This window comes from Semicossyphus pulcher, unplaced genomic scaffold, assembly GCF_022749685.1.
Source record: "Semicossyphus pulcher isolate SPU_LCO1_2020_fin unplaced genomic scaffold, fSemPul1.0.p SCAF_14, whole genome shotgun sequence".
Classification (NCBI taxonomy): Eukaryota; Metazoa; Chordata; class Actinopteri; order Labriformes; family Labridae; genus Semicossyphus; species Semicossyphus pulcher.
This window is the reverse complement of record NW_027211648.1, coordinates 29,649,959-29,665,893: the sequence shown is the minus strand read 5'-3', so window position 1 is coordinate 29,665,893 and position 15,935 is coordinate 29,649,959. Positions and strand designations below refer to the sequence as shown.

At 40.9% G+C, this 15,935-nt stretch overlaps 2 protein-coding genes across 2 annotated transcripts in view; one reads left to right on the top strand and one right to left on the bottom strand.

Moving 5' to 3' along the window:
- Positions 1-5,432, top strand: part of gabrb1 (gamma-aminobutyric acid type A receptor subunit beta1) — a 54,153-nt gene extending 48,721 nt beyond the window's left edge. Inside the window, exon 9 of the mRNA XM_069661329.1 lies at positions 1,090-5,432. Within this exon, the coding sequence (XP_069517430.1) occupies positions 1,090-1,431 (342 nt within the window). The 3' untranslated portion in view covers positions 1,432-5,432. The remainder of the gene's footprint in view (positions 1-1,089) is intronic.
- A 5,044-nt stretch (positions 5,433-10,476) lies between these two features.
- On the bottom strand, positions 10,477-15,584 carry commd8 (COMM domain containing 8). The gene is made up of 5 exons (XM_069662292.1): positions 15,532-15,584; positions 14,455-14,610; positions 14,044-14,199; positions 13,721-13,876; positions 10,477-10,773 (listed from the first exon to the last, which is right to left on the bottom strand). Exons 1-5 carry the CDS (start codon positions 15,574-15,576, stop codon positions 10,753-10,755), a joined length of 534 nt encoding a protein of 177 aa, XP_069518393.1. The 5' UTR covers positions 15,577-15,584; the 3' UTR covers positions 10,477-10,752.
- Between the last annotated feature and the right edge of the window lie 351 nt (positions 15,585-15,935).

The window sequence follows — 15,935 nt, the reverse complement described above, 5'->3', positions numbered from 1 at the left end:
ACAAAAGAACCAACGACATTGTGAAGCTACCACAGGTCACACCCTCCAAACTTTAATTGTAGTATTGTTTCCCATCCTTAAAGGTGGCGGTGTCACTGCTGCATTTTAAGACTTATTTCGATGAAAGCAGATTTGATGTTGTGATTTTTCCTTTTATAATCTGCAGTGTTTTGAAAGGCGCATAATAAATCCTGGCATTAACAGATTACAGACCTCCGAGGCCCTCTGCATTGAGCTCTTTTGTATTATTTCAACTGATTCGACTGTTGGTGATTATAGAACTCATACTGACGATCTCAAAGACAAAACTGGCAACGACTTCTGTGGCCTTCCTCACTATTTGTGTTTTCTGTTTGTTCTATGAAGACACACGGAGTCCCACATGGTTCTGTTCTTGGAACAATAAAAACAATAAAATAAATGAATGGATAAATAATCAATAAAGCCCTGCCTTTGCGGTGTGTGTGTCCTTCAAATATCTATTTCAAGCAAGTTCTTGCATACCAGAAATCCAAAAACTAGAGTCTTACTCACCATGTTTCATGTGAGACATTGCTTAGTGGTCCGAAGGCAAACGTGTTTATTCCAGTTGTGAACGGTCACATTTAACGGTTTAGCGAAAAAGCTTTTCTGCATTTGAAAATCCCAAACCGCCTGCTGTAACAAACCCGTCACCAAGCCCGTTGCGAGGTAAATAAATTAGAATGTGCTCAGTTTGGAAAAAACTGTTGCATTGCAGGTGGAGGAGGACAGTTTATCACATGTTGTTAGACGATCCGAGGCACTACGTTCCAGTCATGATAGAGTTTTGTTCTATTTCCACCTCTTAGTGATTGTTGTAAGGTGTTGTGGGATTTCTTACTCCTCTAAGACTTTATGCTTCCTGCAAAACTACCTATTGAAAAGTTTCTTAAAAGAAACATGTAGGTGTTCAACCTGAATGGTTTGTGGGGTCGACGAAATTATGTTTTGACATTTTACCCAAATACAACGTTGCCTGTTGTTTAGGACCCAGCCTTTGACGTTGCTGTGTATTTGGGCTTTGGTTGGGAAATAAATTTAATAATATCTGCTCACCTCCTCCCTCAGGTTGATGCTCATGGCAACATCCTACTGACCAACCTCACCAGTGAGATGAGTGGAGCAGATATGATGGGCGCTCTCAACGACCCTCGGGCTACCATGTTCTCCTACGACAGCGCCAGCATACAGTATCGCAAGCCCATGACCAGTCGAGACCTGTACGGACGACCGGCCATCGACCGACCAATGGGCCACAAGAAGGGCCGCCTGCGCAGGAGGGCCTCGCAGCTCAAAGTCAAGATCCCCGACCTCACGGATGTCAACGCCATAGACAAGTGGTCCCGTGTCGTCTTTCCGATCGCATTCACTTTCTTCAACCTAGTCTACTGGCTTTACTATGTCCACTAGAGTGGCAGTAGCAAGCCTGTGTGGCAGCACCACTGCTCTTGATGGGTTTGAAAAGCTACCTACATCTTGTACAGGGATGAATTTAGAGGAGCATTCAGTCCATTTGTATAAATCCGGTTTTGGAATGAGTAGAGCTGGATGTCTTTTCAATGTAAATACAATTGAATATATAATATATATAATACATACAGAGGTATAATTTATTAAAAAATCACTTTTGCTGTACTCATCCACACAAAATAGATATAGATAAAATATAATATGGAATTTAAGACACAGTAAAGGTTCACAGCTATGTCCAAACTTGCCAAAAAGACTTTTGTGACTCCAACATTACAGGCAATGATCTTTGTTTGTTCTCTCTCTTTTTCTTGCCTTCTGTTTTCTCACTTTTTGCATGTGAATGAAACACAAACTTTTATTTGCTTATAGTTAAAAAAAAAAAAAAAAAACCAAGAGAAAAGGAGAGCCATTACAAAACAAGTAGGAAACTAAAGCAGTTTTACAAGATCTAGTGATTTAAGCTCGTTCAGCCAGTGAACATACGCCGAATGGTTGAATTCCATTGTATTGAAGTAGTCTTTCTTTGGTTTAAGCTTGGGTATATATTATTGTGCTGAACTCCTTTTGCACTGTTAACCAAACTCAGTCTCCTTTTGTTTCTGTAAAAAAAGACGCTTTGCATGGCTCTCTGGGCCACTCTGTATTATAATCATTATACTGTATGCTTTCGAACAATCATTGCATTTAAAGTTAGTACAGGGCCGATGTGAATTGGAACTCCACACTTATTTCTCAAAAACAAAATGTAGTCAAATTTATACCTATGATATTCTCACGTATGTGATAATGTACAATGTAAAAAGAAATCAGGTAAAGAATGACCAATGATGTCACCACACGTCTAAAATCATATTCACAATTTCAAGCCCTGATAAAACTCGCCGGTCTGAAACTCTATTTTATTAGGTACCTGAACTTACTGCACATTACTGGTAGAATTGGATAATGATTTGATATTTGATATGTTAGTGTTACTCTAATTATTTTCCCATTGATTGACTTCTTAGACAGCTTCTTATTGAGGCGTAGGTCGTCATGGTTAGAGATACCTTCAGATTTCTTTCTTGAAGCGAGCTGTGGAGATGGAAAGATTATTTAACAACAATTTTATCGCACAATGTCTATGATGTAGCCAGCCCACTGTCCGGAGAATTCCTTACCTCATGACTTATGTTGAGTGCCAAAGCAGGAGTAGTGTGTCATTTACAGTTAATAATGACGTGGAAGTGGATGGGCCATGTAGCAAGTGTAATATTCATGTGCTCTGTACACCTGCAGATAATGCTCCTATATTTCATCAACCATGACCTTTCCATAACATTTAACAAGTATCTTGGTTGTCTGACCCTTACCTCAATGAAAGTCCTGTCCGAATCTTTATCATACCCAACACATTCTCCCTCCCAACTCTTCAGTAAGGCACCTAGGTCGACGGTCCTACACTCCAAATACGACATACGTACCCCTATAGCATCAGTTTTTAGATGTGCAGGCCTCAGTGTCACAATGCTAAACACACACAAAGTTTTGGACGAGTAGCAATAACGAACACTTGATTAACGTTGTGTAACACCCGACAACCTGACTTGTTTGGGTCAATCCATCTGAGTGTTCCTCAAACTGCTGGACATTCTTTGATTTGACAGGGATTATTATTGTTGTTGAAAGTATCCATCATGATGGATCTAGTATGTTCAGGTCTTTGTGTGCATTGGTGCTGGTACCCAAGTGTATATCTACAAGAGGACCCAGTGTAAGCCCTTCGTTAATACCTGCCAAACCATTACCACCTCAACCCCAACCGCTGTAACCGTGTTCTGCTCATGACGCTGTGGTATTAAAGCCACAAGCTGACTTTTCCCTCTGGTGATGTGGTTCAACCACAGACTGTGTGAAAGAAGTGGACGTAGCAACCATGACGTCATCATTTATAGCTGCAAGTTTTGACATTTTGGCCTCCGCCATCTTGGTTTTTTGGGACCCAAAGTGACCATATTTTGAAAACAGGGTGAACACTCATTACTAACCATAACAATCACAGGTAGCCACGCCCCTGAGCATACCTGGCTTTAGCATCTGTTTTACTCTAAAAGGACCACCATTTACAAAGTGAACATCATGCTGTATTAAAGAAGACTTGAATCCAGTTATTAAGACCACAAACTCTTACATCATACATACAACCGGATAGCTTTTTGCAACCAGTGGAGTCGCCCCCTGCTGGCCATGACAGAGAATGCATGTTTAACTTTTCAAACCAAGACTTCACTTCTTATGTACAGTCTTTAAGTGTAAACAGATTCATCAAACTGAACAACCCATCTCCTTACAAATCACAGTGCATCGCTGTTTATGATCCAACCCTCTGGCTCGATAAGACATCAATACTGGACGATAACATTTAATAATTAATGTCCAAATTTACACAGTATTTGCACATGGGAGTTTCTGGTTAAGATTAGAGACTGAGGAGGAACCGTCAGGCAACAAAAACATCTTGGCAACGTTTGCATAGGAATTGATTTCTGGAAAGATGAACACATTAATTGTCCATCCACCACAGAAGCTCGCAGCTTAGCTTAGCTTAGCTTAGCTTAGCGTTGAAGGTGCCCTTTGTCTCAGTCAGTTCTCTTTCTTTCGGACACATGGTTAATTAGAAGAGACTCTTACACCAGATTCCCGGGTTAAAGGATCGTGTTGTTTTACCAGTCCAGTTCCTAAGCACAGCCACCCCAACCAGACTATACTTCCCTCTCTATTTCTTCACCTCTGGATGACTGGAGCCGCTGCTCTGATTGTGTAATATTGCTGCGAATGGATCAGAATTGGCTCAAGATCAGTTTTGTCATATTGAAATACTGTGCATTACTTTTGGCTGTTAAAGTCGGAACATTGACTGAGAACAGCCTGCAAAAAGACATTTGAAACCTTTCCTTTTAAACTTGTCTTTAAACAAAAGTATTGCCAACGCTACAAAGAAAGAAGAAACAACGAGATACAAAATCTAACTGGTTGAAGTAATATTACAGAACTTAGTCGAAAAACTTTCCTCAAAGGTTCCCCAATTGAAAACTGTCGCAGTACACTAACTTGATATCGAGGACAAACACGGACTGCTTGTCTTATCAGGGCTTAAAAAACAGGAAAACACGATAGGCTTCTACAGGACACACAATAGTAGCAGTGTCCTCTCTCCTCATGGCTGAATATTGTGCCTTTACCAAGAATCTCAATATTTTCACAGGGTTAAACTTAACTTCTATCTAGCGAGTAGAATTGAAAACAAATCATCTTGTACTTTTTTTAGATTAAGGACAACAAGGAGAACCAGAGACAGACGTGGACTCTTTAAGATCTTTTCTGAGGCTCTACAGTACAGTACCATTATCTAAGCGTAGATTGTAGTAAGACATTCCAGCATTATGATGACAATCTTTTGAATTCAATGCTGAAAAAAATCTCCTGCAAGGTCTCCATGCTGTCAGTGAAGCTGTTTGTGGAAGGACAAAACAACAAAACAACTCGGCGCTCTTCACAACAAAGGACCCGGAGTGGATGGACACATGATTTCTGTGGACGGGTGAGCTAATGGAAGCTCTGAACAACCAGTTTGCCCACAGGCTGTAGAGGGGGAGGACGTGTGCTGGACTCTTATTGTGTAAAATTACTGTACAATTTTTCTCTCATGCTCTATATGTGCTCTCAAGTGGAATGGGGTGTGGGTGTGTTTGCATGTGTGTGTCTTTCTGCTTGCTTACAGGCCAACATAAGACACTGTGCAGGACTGGTTCAGTGGATATGTGTGTGTGGGTCTGTGTGTGAGAGTGGGAGCATATGGATGCGTGTGAAAAGGAGACAACACAAAATATAAATTCTTTGTGTCAACTTATAGAGACTTCAAAGAATTTAGAGTTTAAATAAAATTGCTGACATCTCTACCAACTACACCAAGTGTTGTTTTTTTCTGCCTTATCAGAAATGCATACGATGTAAAAGTTTGTTGCTTTTTTGTTGTTGTTTATTAGAGATTGATAAACACAGCGAGGATGGTAGCTGGGCTGGAAGGTATAGAATGGGCCGGGTCAAACACAGACCCTGAGACCAGCGGACTGACCACACCTACGCCCTCACTCACGCCTCCAGAGCTGGGCACTGACCGTTACACAACATCTCCTCACTCCATCCCAATTGTCCTGATTCCCCGTTGGAACTGTGTAAATCCCTTAGGTCCCTTAAGTCGTCAAACACCCCCCCAGTCTGGGGCCTGACACCTTGGACCTCCTGACTGTCTGAAGCTCCTGCGCTTTTAAGAGGCGTAAACAGCAACATTCTCCCGATGCTCAGTGCTACCACCCCCCCGGGCAGAGTCCGCGATAAGCACTACTAACTGCGCGGCTAACTGCGCAAACCAGCTAACAGAAGTTGCACTTAGTGTCAGCAGTTGCTCTCCATAAAGTATGATCTGGTTTCACCAAAAATACGTTACCAAAGTTGTGTGGTTTTTTTTGTTCAAGTTAAAGAGTTTTGTTTTCCGCATTAGTCAGTGAGGCCCGGCCCGCGGAAACACTCAGCTCTGTCAGTCTCCTTTTTCCTGTCACTAATAAAGCTGTTCTGGTTAGAGCCCCCTACAGGCCTGGTGCCTGGTTGTGTTCAATGACTGTATGTGTAGATGGACGACACATCTCTGCCTGCTCTCAAACTGAGGCCAAAATCCCCCTGTGACGGGTGCTGCCATCTTGTGATGGTGACATCATTTGGAGCCAGAGTTGTATAGTAGAGATCGGCTGGTGGAGCCACTTTGGTCAACCAAACCACACACTTACATTTGTTATTTAAAAAAACAGCAGAACAGCTTCTTGTGTTGGTCTGAGGTTAACGTCCACAGGTACAGAAACTTCAATGACTGTAGTGATTGTTTTAGTTACGTCTCCTCTCGCCGTTCGTCCTCTACTCTCGAATTGATCGGCTGTCAATCATCCTTTTTATAGCATCAAATAACTAATTAAAGTAAACTTGTCAGAAAAACGAACACTTGGACGTAAATCAGCATGATAAGAACTAACTATAATGACAGAAACCATGTTTGAGAAAAATGTATTTGACGTGTATTTTGATTTAATACTTTGACTCATGTCCCATCTGTTAACATGGAGGAGGCGGGCTTTAGGAGCTATACTGCAGCCAGTCAGCAGGGGTCGATAGAGAGGGTTTGGCTTCACTGTTGGGGAGCTGTCATGTCAGCCATCTTTTTATACAGTCTGTGGTTGTGATCGGTGGACTTGCAGCATTTTACGACTGTTTTCTGGGTTTCTGAGTTTTTCTGCGTTTGGCAGCTGCTTTTTTTTTTCATTTGCTGCACATTTCTGTTGCTTTTGCATCATGTCTGAATTTGCAGCCTGTTTCTACTGTCTGTGCCGTTACAGCGTGTTTGCCCTTTTTAGCCATTGTAGTTGTCTAATGATCGCTAATGAGTTATCATGTATGATGTATTAACTTGAAATATGGCCCGATGTCCCTCCAGGTTTTCACGGTGCATTGTCTATTCAGATTCTGATCAGTTGAGAAGCTGTGAGTTGACAAGGATTCATCAGATTCTGCACATTTATATGATCTGAGAACCTGAAACACAGCAGAACAGAATAACATTTGGCCTTCCTTCCCTGAACGTGTCGTCAGAGGAACACGTCCGCTCTCTGGATATGGTGAATTTCCTTTTACAATGTGCTAATGCTTGTTAACGTGTACTGTAAGCTCATCTCTCTCAGAAAAAAGTCCTCCTCAAGTTCAACAATAACGGCTTTGATTCAGGCCAGCTCTGACTCATCCTGTTTTATATCCAGCCGTACTCTGCAGACGTGAAGGGTCTCTGTCTTTATAGAGGCTGAAGGTCTGCAGTGAATCCGTGCTGGCTGGAAGAGATGCCATTAGTCCAGTTAGCATGTATGCAGCTGACAGCAGCAGTGCTCATTCTCATGATTAATGTGAAGCTCTGGAGTGAAGACTGATGCCATTAGCACATTTAGCTTGACTGTGTCTGTCGGCACTTGTGCTTGTTCTCATTATTAATCATACAGCCGGCTGTCTAATCGACTGGAAGGCTGCAGCCCGGACACAGACGTCACCTGGACTCACCCAGAGCACGCTTTGACCTCTCTGACTTTAATAGTTTTAATAATCTATTTCTATGGCTGCCTTTGCTGCTGATAGTGGTAAAACCTCTGTTAAAGGATAGATACACAACAGCACAGACTCCCCCATGTGTACATTGCTACAGGATTTGCTTAACTGCTCCGTCCTGGCTCGCGCTGACTTTAACAGGCTGCCCTCTGGTTCTCAAGTGAAGTCCCCACAGACTGAGTCACTACCAGCCCTTGTTTACGTGCGTCAAATTGTTGCAGAAGCTTTCTTAGCTAATGTCTATTTGCATTGATTTTTCAAGATGCAGTAGCCTAGAGTTTCCGACCAATATGACTGTAATTTTGTTTGATACATACCTGATTTGACTGACTCAGAAGCCTCATATTAAGTTCTGATAAACTCCTCACCCCGCCTCTCCCACTGTGCACAGATCTTTGGTCCAGAATCAGTTTTTAGCTTGAGGGAATCTGCTATGTTTTACATCTAAGATGCAACAAGTTTTGGAATTGCTCTTGTAGATTGCTTTAGCTGCAAAACAGGCTGTAATGGCTGCAACATCCTTTGGGGACAGTTATGGAGTCAAATTAAATCTGGAAGATTTTCTTGTAAATAAATGTCTGTTAAGTCTCTATCTATCTCTGAATGAGGTAACACAATGGTGACTGAGCCAGTGGCCCACTGATGAAAGCCTTTACATTTGCAGTTTATGGTATTATTATGGACTGGGTGGCTGTGGAGACATTTGGGGGAAAAAATCCCAAGCGGTGCCCAGTTAGTGATGCGTTTTCCATCAGCCAGCAGTGGTTGGTCTGCCAGAGAGGGTAGGCGGAGCTAAGCGGCTGCTTTTCCGCTCTCTGCAAGTGTTGCGAGTAAACAGTAATCTACTATGGCTGAACACACAAAGAAAAGATGGATGACTACAGATACAACTTCAACAAGAAGTGAAAATCCAAAGAAGAAGAAACAAACTCGACGCTCAGATGAAGAAAACAGTCTGAAAAGGAAAGCGACCGTCAGCCAGGAAAATCAAGAGTTACAACCGGAGCCGACCGTGGACGTCACACATGCAGCACTGTCTGGGAAGCGTGCTACCGCAATTACCACTTATCGCCACAGGTGCCGCCAAAGAGAACGAAACTGAGATCTTTGAGATTACAACATTAAAGCTCCTGTGAAGAGTTTTTCACTGGTTATGCAACAGACTGAAATTAATTCTGATGACTCTATATGAGCTACAAAAGCAAACCAGACCATCAGCGACAAGATCGATTATTTCGATATGGTTGGACAGAAGAAGTGATTAACTGCACCCTGCCCTTGTTTATATTTTCCAGGGTATGAATTTAAAGTGAGTGATACATATGACTGTTAAAGAAAGCAGGATGAGATTGTTTGTTAAAAACCACCACTTAAGCACGTACAGGATAAAATCAGCAAAGAGATAAGAGGTGCGGCTTTGTCCACAGGGGGCGCCAGAATCAACACAAACTGAAAGTTCCTCACAGCAGCTTTAAGGTCAAAAAGATTTTCAGCTCGCAAAATAATGTTCAAAATAATTTCCCAGCCTGCAGTTGTATTTCAAGTTTTGTGTGAAAAAAGTTTTTTTGCATTGAAGTCTCTAAATTTGTGAATGCGTAACAAAAAATGTCCTCAATCCCATTCAAGTTTGTGAATTTGTTAATATATATATAAAAATATTTTGTGTTCACAGAAATGATTTGCAAACGTGTAAAAAGTTTTTGTTGAAACTGTTTCTGTTTGTGTCCTGAGACAGACACAAACACACATTTCCTATGTGCATGTTTGAACCTGAAGTTTCAAGCACAGATGTTGACCGTTTCTTTACGCCTCAGCTAACCAGCCAATCAGCTCGCCTCCATGCTGTCCACTGAACATCCAATCAGGGCGCAACTGATTCTAGCGTGCGTGTTCTGCAGATCATTATTTTGCAACCTCAAAATCTTTTTGAAACTTTTTGACTCCATAGAGAGTTCACCTGATCAAAGTGCGTCCACTAAAAGTTCTTGTTTTTGCCACCGACAGGCTCAGATCGTTATTCTGAGTGTCTGACAACATTACAGAAAACAATCCTGAAAGGAGGAGTCCTAATATCTCTAGTTAGTTACTAACCTTTACTTTGGAAGAAGAATTCCCAGTTGTGCACAGAAATGTGAAAATGTGACTCTGTTCTGTAATTTATGGTTCTTGGTAACGATTCATGTTTTGAAACCCCGATGTTCCGTCCTCATTCTTTAACCCCGTGCAAAACGCAAACTTTACTGACCAAATGTCTCGTAATCTGATGTCGGGTAAAAATTAGCTGTGCACAATTTTATTATTATCTGTGTTTATTCCCTTTGTTTACACACAACCTGCCAATATTCGTCCAGTTCCAGCAGAAAACCAAGCAGCGTTTTGTCTGAGTTCAGGACATCATGTGGAAGGGCAGACAGCTCGGTTAGGTCCTCCGCCTCGTCCTCCTCCTCCTCCTCCTCCTCCTCCTCCTCCTCCTCCTCCTCCTCCAGGAGCTGTGTCTGGATAAAGTTTCAGCTGTCTCGTCTCTGACCGTCTGTCTCCGGTGAGAGACGAGACAAACAAACAACTTTTTAAATATTTGTTTTAAAGTTTGGATCAACCATTTTTAATGCACGCAGGCCCGTCAGGACTCAACACGGACCGGCTTTAACGACACAGTGTCATATTAATTGAGATTAAATGACTCTATATTTGAGTGGCGTGATTCACAGCGCCTGGCGAAACTTTCCACCTGTTCATATGCCTGTAGTACATTTAGATTATATGTAATCAAGCCACACAAACACTGAAAAGCAAATGTGTTTATTCTATCTCTGAAAAATGCTGGATACTTGTTGAAGTAAATGCCACAGAGTGTAAAAGAAACATTTATTTCAACATATTCATGAGACCAGAGTTCATTACAAAAAGTGAGAGTGTTAAACTGTTCAAATGAACACATGAATAACAAAGGACAGAAGTCATCTGCTCCTCAGTGTGTGTGAAAAACATTCATTTTATCTTCAGCACATGAAACAAAGGCAAAAAAATCTATTATACTGTGTCTGACGACGCAGCGAGCTCCACTTCCTACAGGCAGAGGCATCATTTCAGCTGCAGCACCACCTGGAGGACGTAAACACATGTAAATCATTAGCGTCTCTTCTTACTGATAATTTGAAGGTATGTGCAACTCACATTGAAATAAAAGTTTTATTACTCGCAGATGATTAAAGTTCAGGATAAAAAGCCTGTATGAGGACTAAATACCTGGGTCAGCATTTTAAATACAATACGTTAGAATATCTTTTCATCTTTCTCACTTAACAAAGGGGAGATTTAAATCTAGGGTCACCTGCACATGTTCACCTGGATGCAAAAATAAATGTAATTGAATAAAATAGTTTTCAATGAATTAATTTTTTTCAGATGTCGTTCAATAACAAAGTTTCTTTAAGAGTTTCATATTTTTTAACGCCACAATTTATTTTTGACGACACAAATTAAAGTAACAAAGAAGAATCCAGATGCACGTGATGCTCTTCATCTGCTGGATGTGTGCAAAACAAGAATCATAAAATATGTGTGGATACTTTATGCAGTATCATCAAATCATTATATCATCTATCTAATGTCTGATGTGGCAAAACAATAAATAACTGTTACAGTTTTAAAGGGAAATGACAAAGTTCTTCTATAGTTTATTATTGTAAATAAATCACATTAAAGACTGAAACATGTTTGTTTACACCTTCGTACCCTTCTTTCTGAGAAGTTTAAAAGGCCGTCCATAACCTCGCTCCTCTGTCTCTCTCTGAGCTCCTGCACATCGACACAGCCACCCGCCCTCTCAGGTCTTCTCCTTCCACTCACCTCACTGCACCACTCGCCCGCCTGACCACCACAGGGTCTAGAGCCTCCTCTGCCCCCCACCTCTGGAACTCCCTCCCACCAGACGTCCCTAACATCGACTCTCTCTCAGCTTTCAAACCCCAGCTCAAAACGCAGCTTTTTATTATTATATTATATATATTCAGTTTGATCCCTCACACTGACCCTCTGTACGTAACCATTTTATACACTGTAAATTTGTCTTGTTCATGATGTTGATTTATTGTTTTTAGTTTTCAACTCTGCCTCGGAGGTGACCTTGAGTGTTTTGAAAGGCGCCTATAAATAAAATGTATTATTATTATTATTATTGAAATAGCTCACAAATACACAGTTTGAGGTTTCATTCTTTTTTTTTAACGATTTTTTTGGCTTTTGTCGTTATTTATAGGACGGCTGAAGAGAGGCAGGACATGTGGGCAGCAGAGAGAAGGGGATGACATGCACCGAATGATCGACAGGCTGGGAGTCAAACCTGCGAGCGGTGCGTGGAGGACTGTAGCCTCTGTACGTGGGGCGCCTGCTCTACCAACTGAGCTCAACCAGCGCCCCTTGTTTTAAGTCTCTTTAAAGATCTACTCATTTCACACAGGACAGTTGTATCTGCTTGTTTTAGAACAAAAGTAAAAAACAACATACAGCTCTGGAAAAAACATAACAGGTATTGTGTTTGAGTAAAACGAACTTTTGTTTTGTTGTAAACAACATTTCTCCGACTTCCAGATAAAATATTTTCATTCAGCTTTTATTTGCAGAAAATGACGACTGGTTAAGAAAACCAAAAGATGTTTTTCAGAGCTTAAAGAAGACAAGCTCATGCTCATGTTTAAACAACAGAATGTTTTAACTCAGGAGGAGTTCACAGATCAATGTTTGGTGGAATAACCTGGTTTTTAATCACAGCGTTCATGCATCTCTGGAACTCACTCCCGCCTTCAACTAAATCCGCTGAATCCGTTGACTGTTTCAAAAAACTCGTAAAAACTTGGCTTAGATAACCGTACACCGTTGATCCTTGAGTATATCTCCCCGTCTGACATTTGTGATTTACCTTATTACTGCTATAATGTTTTAGTATGCTGATCTATCTGTTTTTATGTGGTTGTCGTTGTAAAGCACACAGAAAGGTGCTTTATAAGTAAAGGTTTATTATTATTATTATTGTTTTTATCTCTGCATGCTCTCCACCACTCTGTCCCAGTGCTGCTGGGTGACGTTAGGCTGACGTTCGATGGCTTGTGACCGTCCGTCTTCCTCTTGATCACATTCAGGAGGTTTTCAGTGGTTCACATCTGGTTTGTGTGGCCGTGACATGAAGAGAGAGATGCTGATTCAAGGAACATTTGGAGTCGACTCTTCATTTTTTCCGGAGCTGTGTAACACTCGGCACACTGTGCGGTCTGATTTGGTGTTTGTTTTTTTTTTACACAAGATGTTAATGTTTTTTTTTCCGAGGCAGGAAAACAGAGAAAATTAATTGATTGAAACGCATCCTGACAGTCATGACGTAGATTTGAAACTAACAGGAGCATCACTCATTTCCATCATAAGGGAGGAAACTGACTTTAAACTGTAACAACAGCACCACCTAGTGTTTGTTCTGCATGACTGCGGGAATATCAGTTTCCTCTATTACAGTCTTAGGAATATCTACGACCTGATTTCTAAATATAACAATAATCTAATAATACAATTCAATGCTAATGCTTGTCACCTATTGCTTAATCAATAGTAAATATATTTATTTATGTCTATACTTATATAGTCATATATCCTTTAATTTACACCTGGAATTACTTTTATTCCTGTGCTATCCAACTGTGCATTATTTCACTTTTCATGTTAGTATAATGTTTCACACCGTGTGTGTGTGTGTGTGTGTGTGTGTGTGTGTGGGTGTGTGTGTGTGTGTGTGTGAAACATTATACAGGATTTACTCTCCAAACACAGTTAATCAGTACAACTGAAAGATGAACATTCATGTATTATTTTATCTAAGTTATTCTTTCTACTCTCTTGAGCTGCTGTAAGAAGTGAGCGATCCCCAGAGTGTGATCAATAAAGGTTATCTTATCTTAAACAGGTTTGAAATGTAAGAAATGTAACATAACTTGTTATCTAAAGGATGTCTGTGTTTACATTCACAACACACACACCTGCACACACCTACACACAGACCTACCTTATTAGCAGCCTCTAGTGAGCTGATGAGTGTGTTTAGCTCGTCTCTGTTCATCTCCATGGTGACGGAGCGCAGGCCGGTGTTCTCCCTCACGTCCAGACTGAGGCTGAGCAGAGGGGCGTGCAGAGACGAGATCTTATCACTGGACAGAGCTAACTGCAGAGAGAGGAGCAGGTAACACAGGAACTTAATGTAGACAGAGCAGCACTTCAGGAGCAGCCGGAGGAGACACTATTTCACACTGAGACCATGACCTTTGAACTTAATGCTAATCCAGTTATGACAGAAACATTAGGAGTAAACAGAATAAAGCTTGAAGTCACCTTCAGCTGCCAGTCAAAGTCCTGCAGGGTAGCAGAGGAGATGGAGTTGGTTCTGTCCAGCAGAGCGCGGCGAATCTCCTCTCGCCGGGCTTTCAGCACAGTCAGCACCGCTTCTGCATGGCTGCTGCTGCTCACACCTGACAGCCCGGCCAGCACCTGCACAGAGCCAGCAGGAGGAGAGCTGAGAAAAGCACAGCCACCATCCATACATCTGATCTATCTTATAACGACTATCTAACTACTGCAGGAAGTAAAAACAACTCGGCTACGTCCTTTGACTGTTTGCTGTATGCAGATGTTTTAGTAAAAGTCTGGATGCATCATGCAAATCTCTCTCTCTCTCCCTTTTTATCAGTTCTCCAAATGACGACTACAAGCTGAGTTAAAGCAGTCGTGTTGTAGCCGCCTCACCTCTTCATCCGAGCTGTTGCTCCCCACCGCCAGGCGATAGAAGGCCGTCAGGGAGTTGAGGAGGTCCAGCCAGTCCTCCAGACTCCACGTGGAGCTGTAATCTGCCCTGCGTGGAGGCTCCCGACCGCAGAGTCCATCCACCACCCTGTGACACAGCTACACACCACACAATACTGTAAGTATTCAAGCATTAAATAAATAAATATGACCTGATGTTTAGCTGTCAGACTGCAGATATATCTTAAATAACAAAAGCCACTCTTGGTCAAGAATAGAATGTGTGCAAGACAACAGACATGTGAGATACAATATAATAGACAAAGACATGTGGATATGTGAATGTGTTATAAATACAATAATTCTAAAGCATTTGCAAAACAACACAAAACACTCAAAAGCAATAATAAATCTTCAAATAAATATTCCTTTGATGCGCTTCTTCTTGAATGGCTTTGATACTGAAAGTTTCACTTTACTGACGAATTTAGGGGAAAACAATGTAAATATTTTTGGTCACTTTTTTAAGCCCGACACCAATGCTCTTCCAGGGGAAATAAATTAAATACTTAGCTTGTTTGATTTCCGATTTTGTTTTCATAATTTGATTCATTTCAATAGCATTTTTAATGAATTGCTTTATTTTGATATATTAATAAGTCAGAATCAGTAAATTAGATTAAATATCCTTTTAAGGATCTGATTCAAACAATCTAGATTTTAAATATTTAAAGGATTTTGGAATACATCTTAAAGAACCATGGAATTTTGGTGTAGGCGACTATAAAACATTTGCACCCTCAGCAGCATAGCTACAATAGTTGGGAGCAACTATTTAACTGCAAATATAACACCCATCATTTTTACTACCGACTAGAATAAGATCCCAAATGATGGTGATTTCTCATCTGTTGTAACTGCTGAATGATGGACTGTAACGCCCTACAGGAACTCGCAGTAAGAACTTTAAAATATTGAAATAATTATCTTCATGTCTGACGAGCTGACACCACCTGTTCATTACTAATTTAAAAAACTGAATTACTCGCATTATTTATCCATACAATGCTCTGTACTTACTTTAAGACAATCTGCGGCAGGTAACCTGCTCAGTGAGTCCACCATGTTTTCATTTGCTTCCGCCTGATGATCAGCTGACGTCAGTCACGTGGTAGACTAAGCTGCGTTCACATGATTTGGAAAAAGTAACCTCATCATATAAAAGGACTTCTTACAATGGCCAGCTTATGTTAGTAGATGGTGTTAATGTGCTATACTTATTGTTCGGTATATTTATCTGTGTTTTCCCATAGAAGACTGTTAAATCTTTTATTATAGATAATCGAACGGAGAAAACCCGAACTCCATTTAAAGATCTACTAATTTTGTCTGACCTTCAACGTTAGCTAAAAGGCATCTCGGAGTCAACCATTTTTAAATCGTAATTTATAAGATGTAAAATGGGATTTTACAAAATGTATACG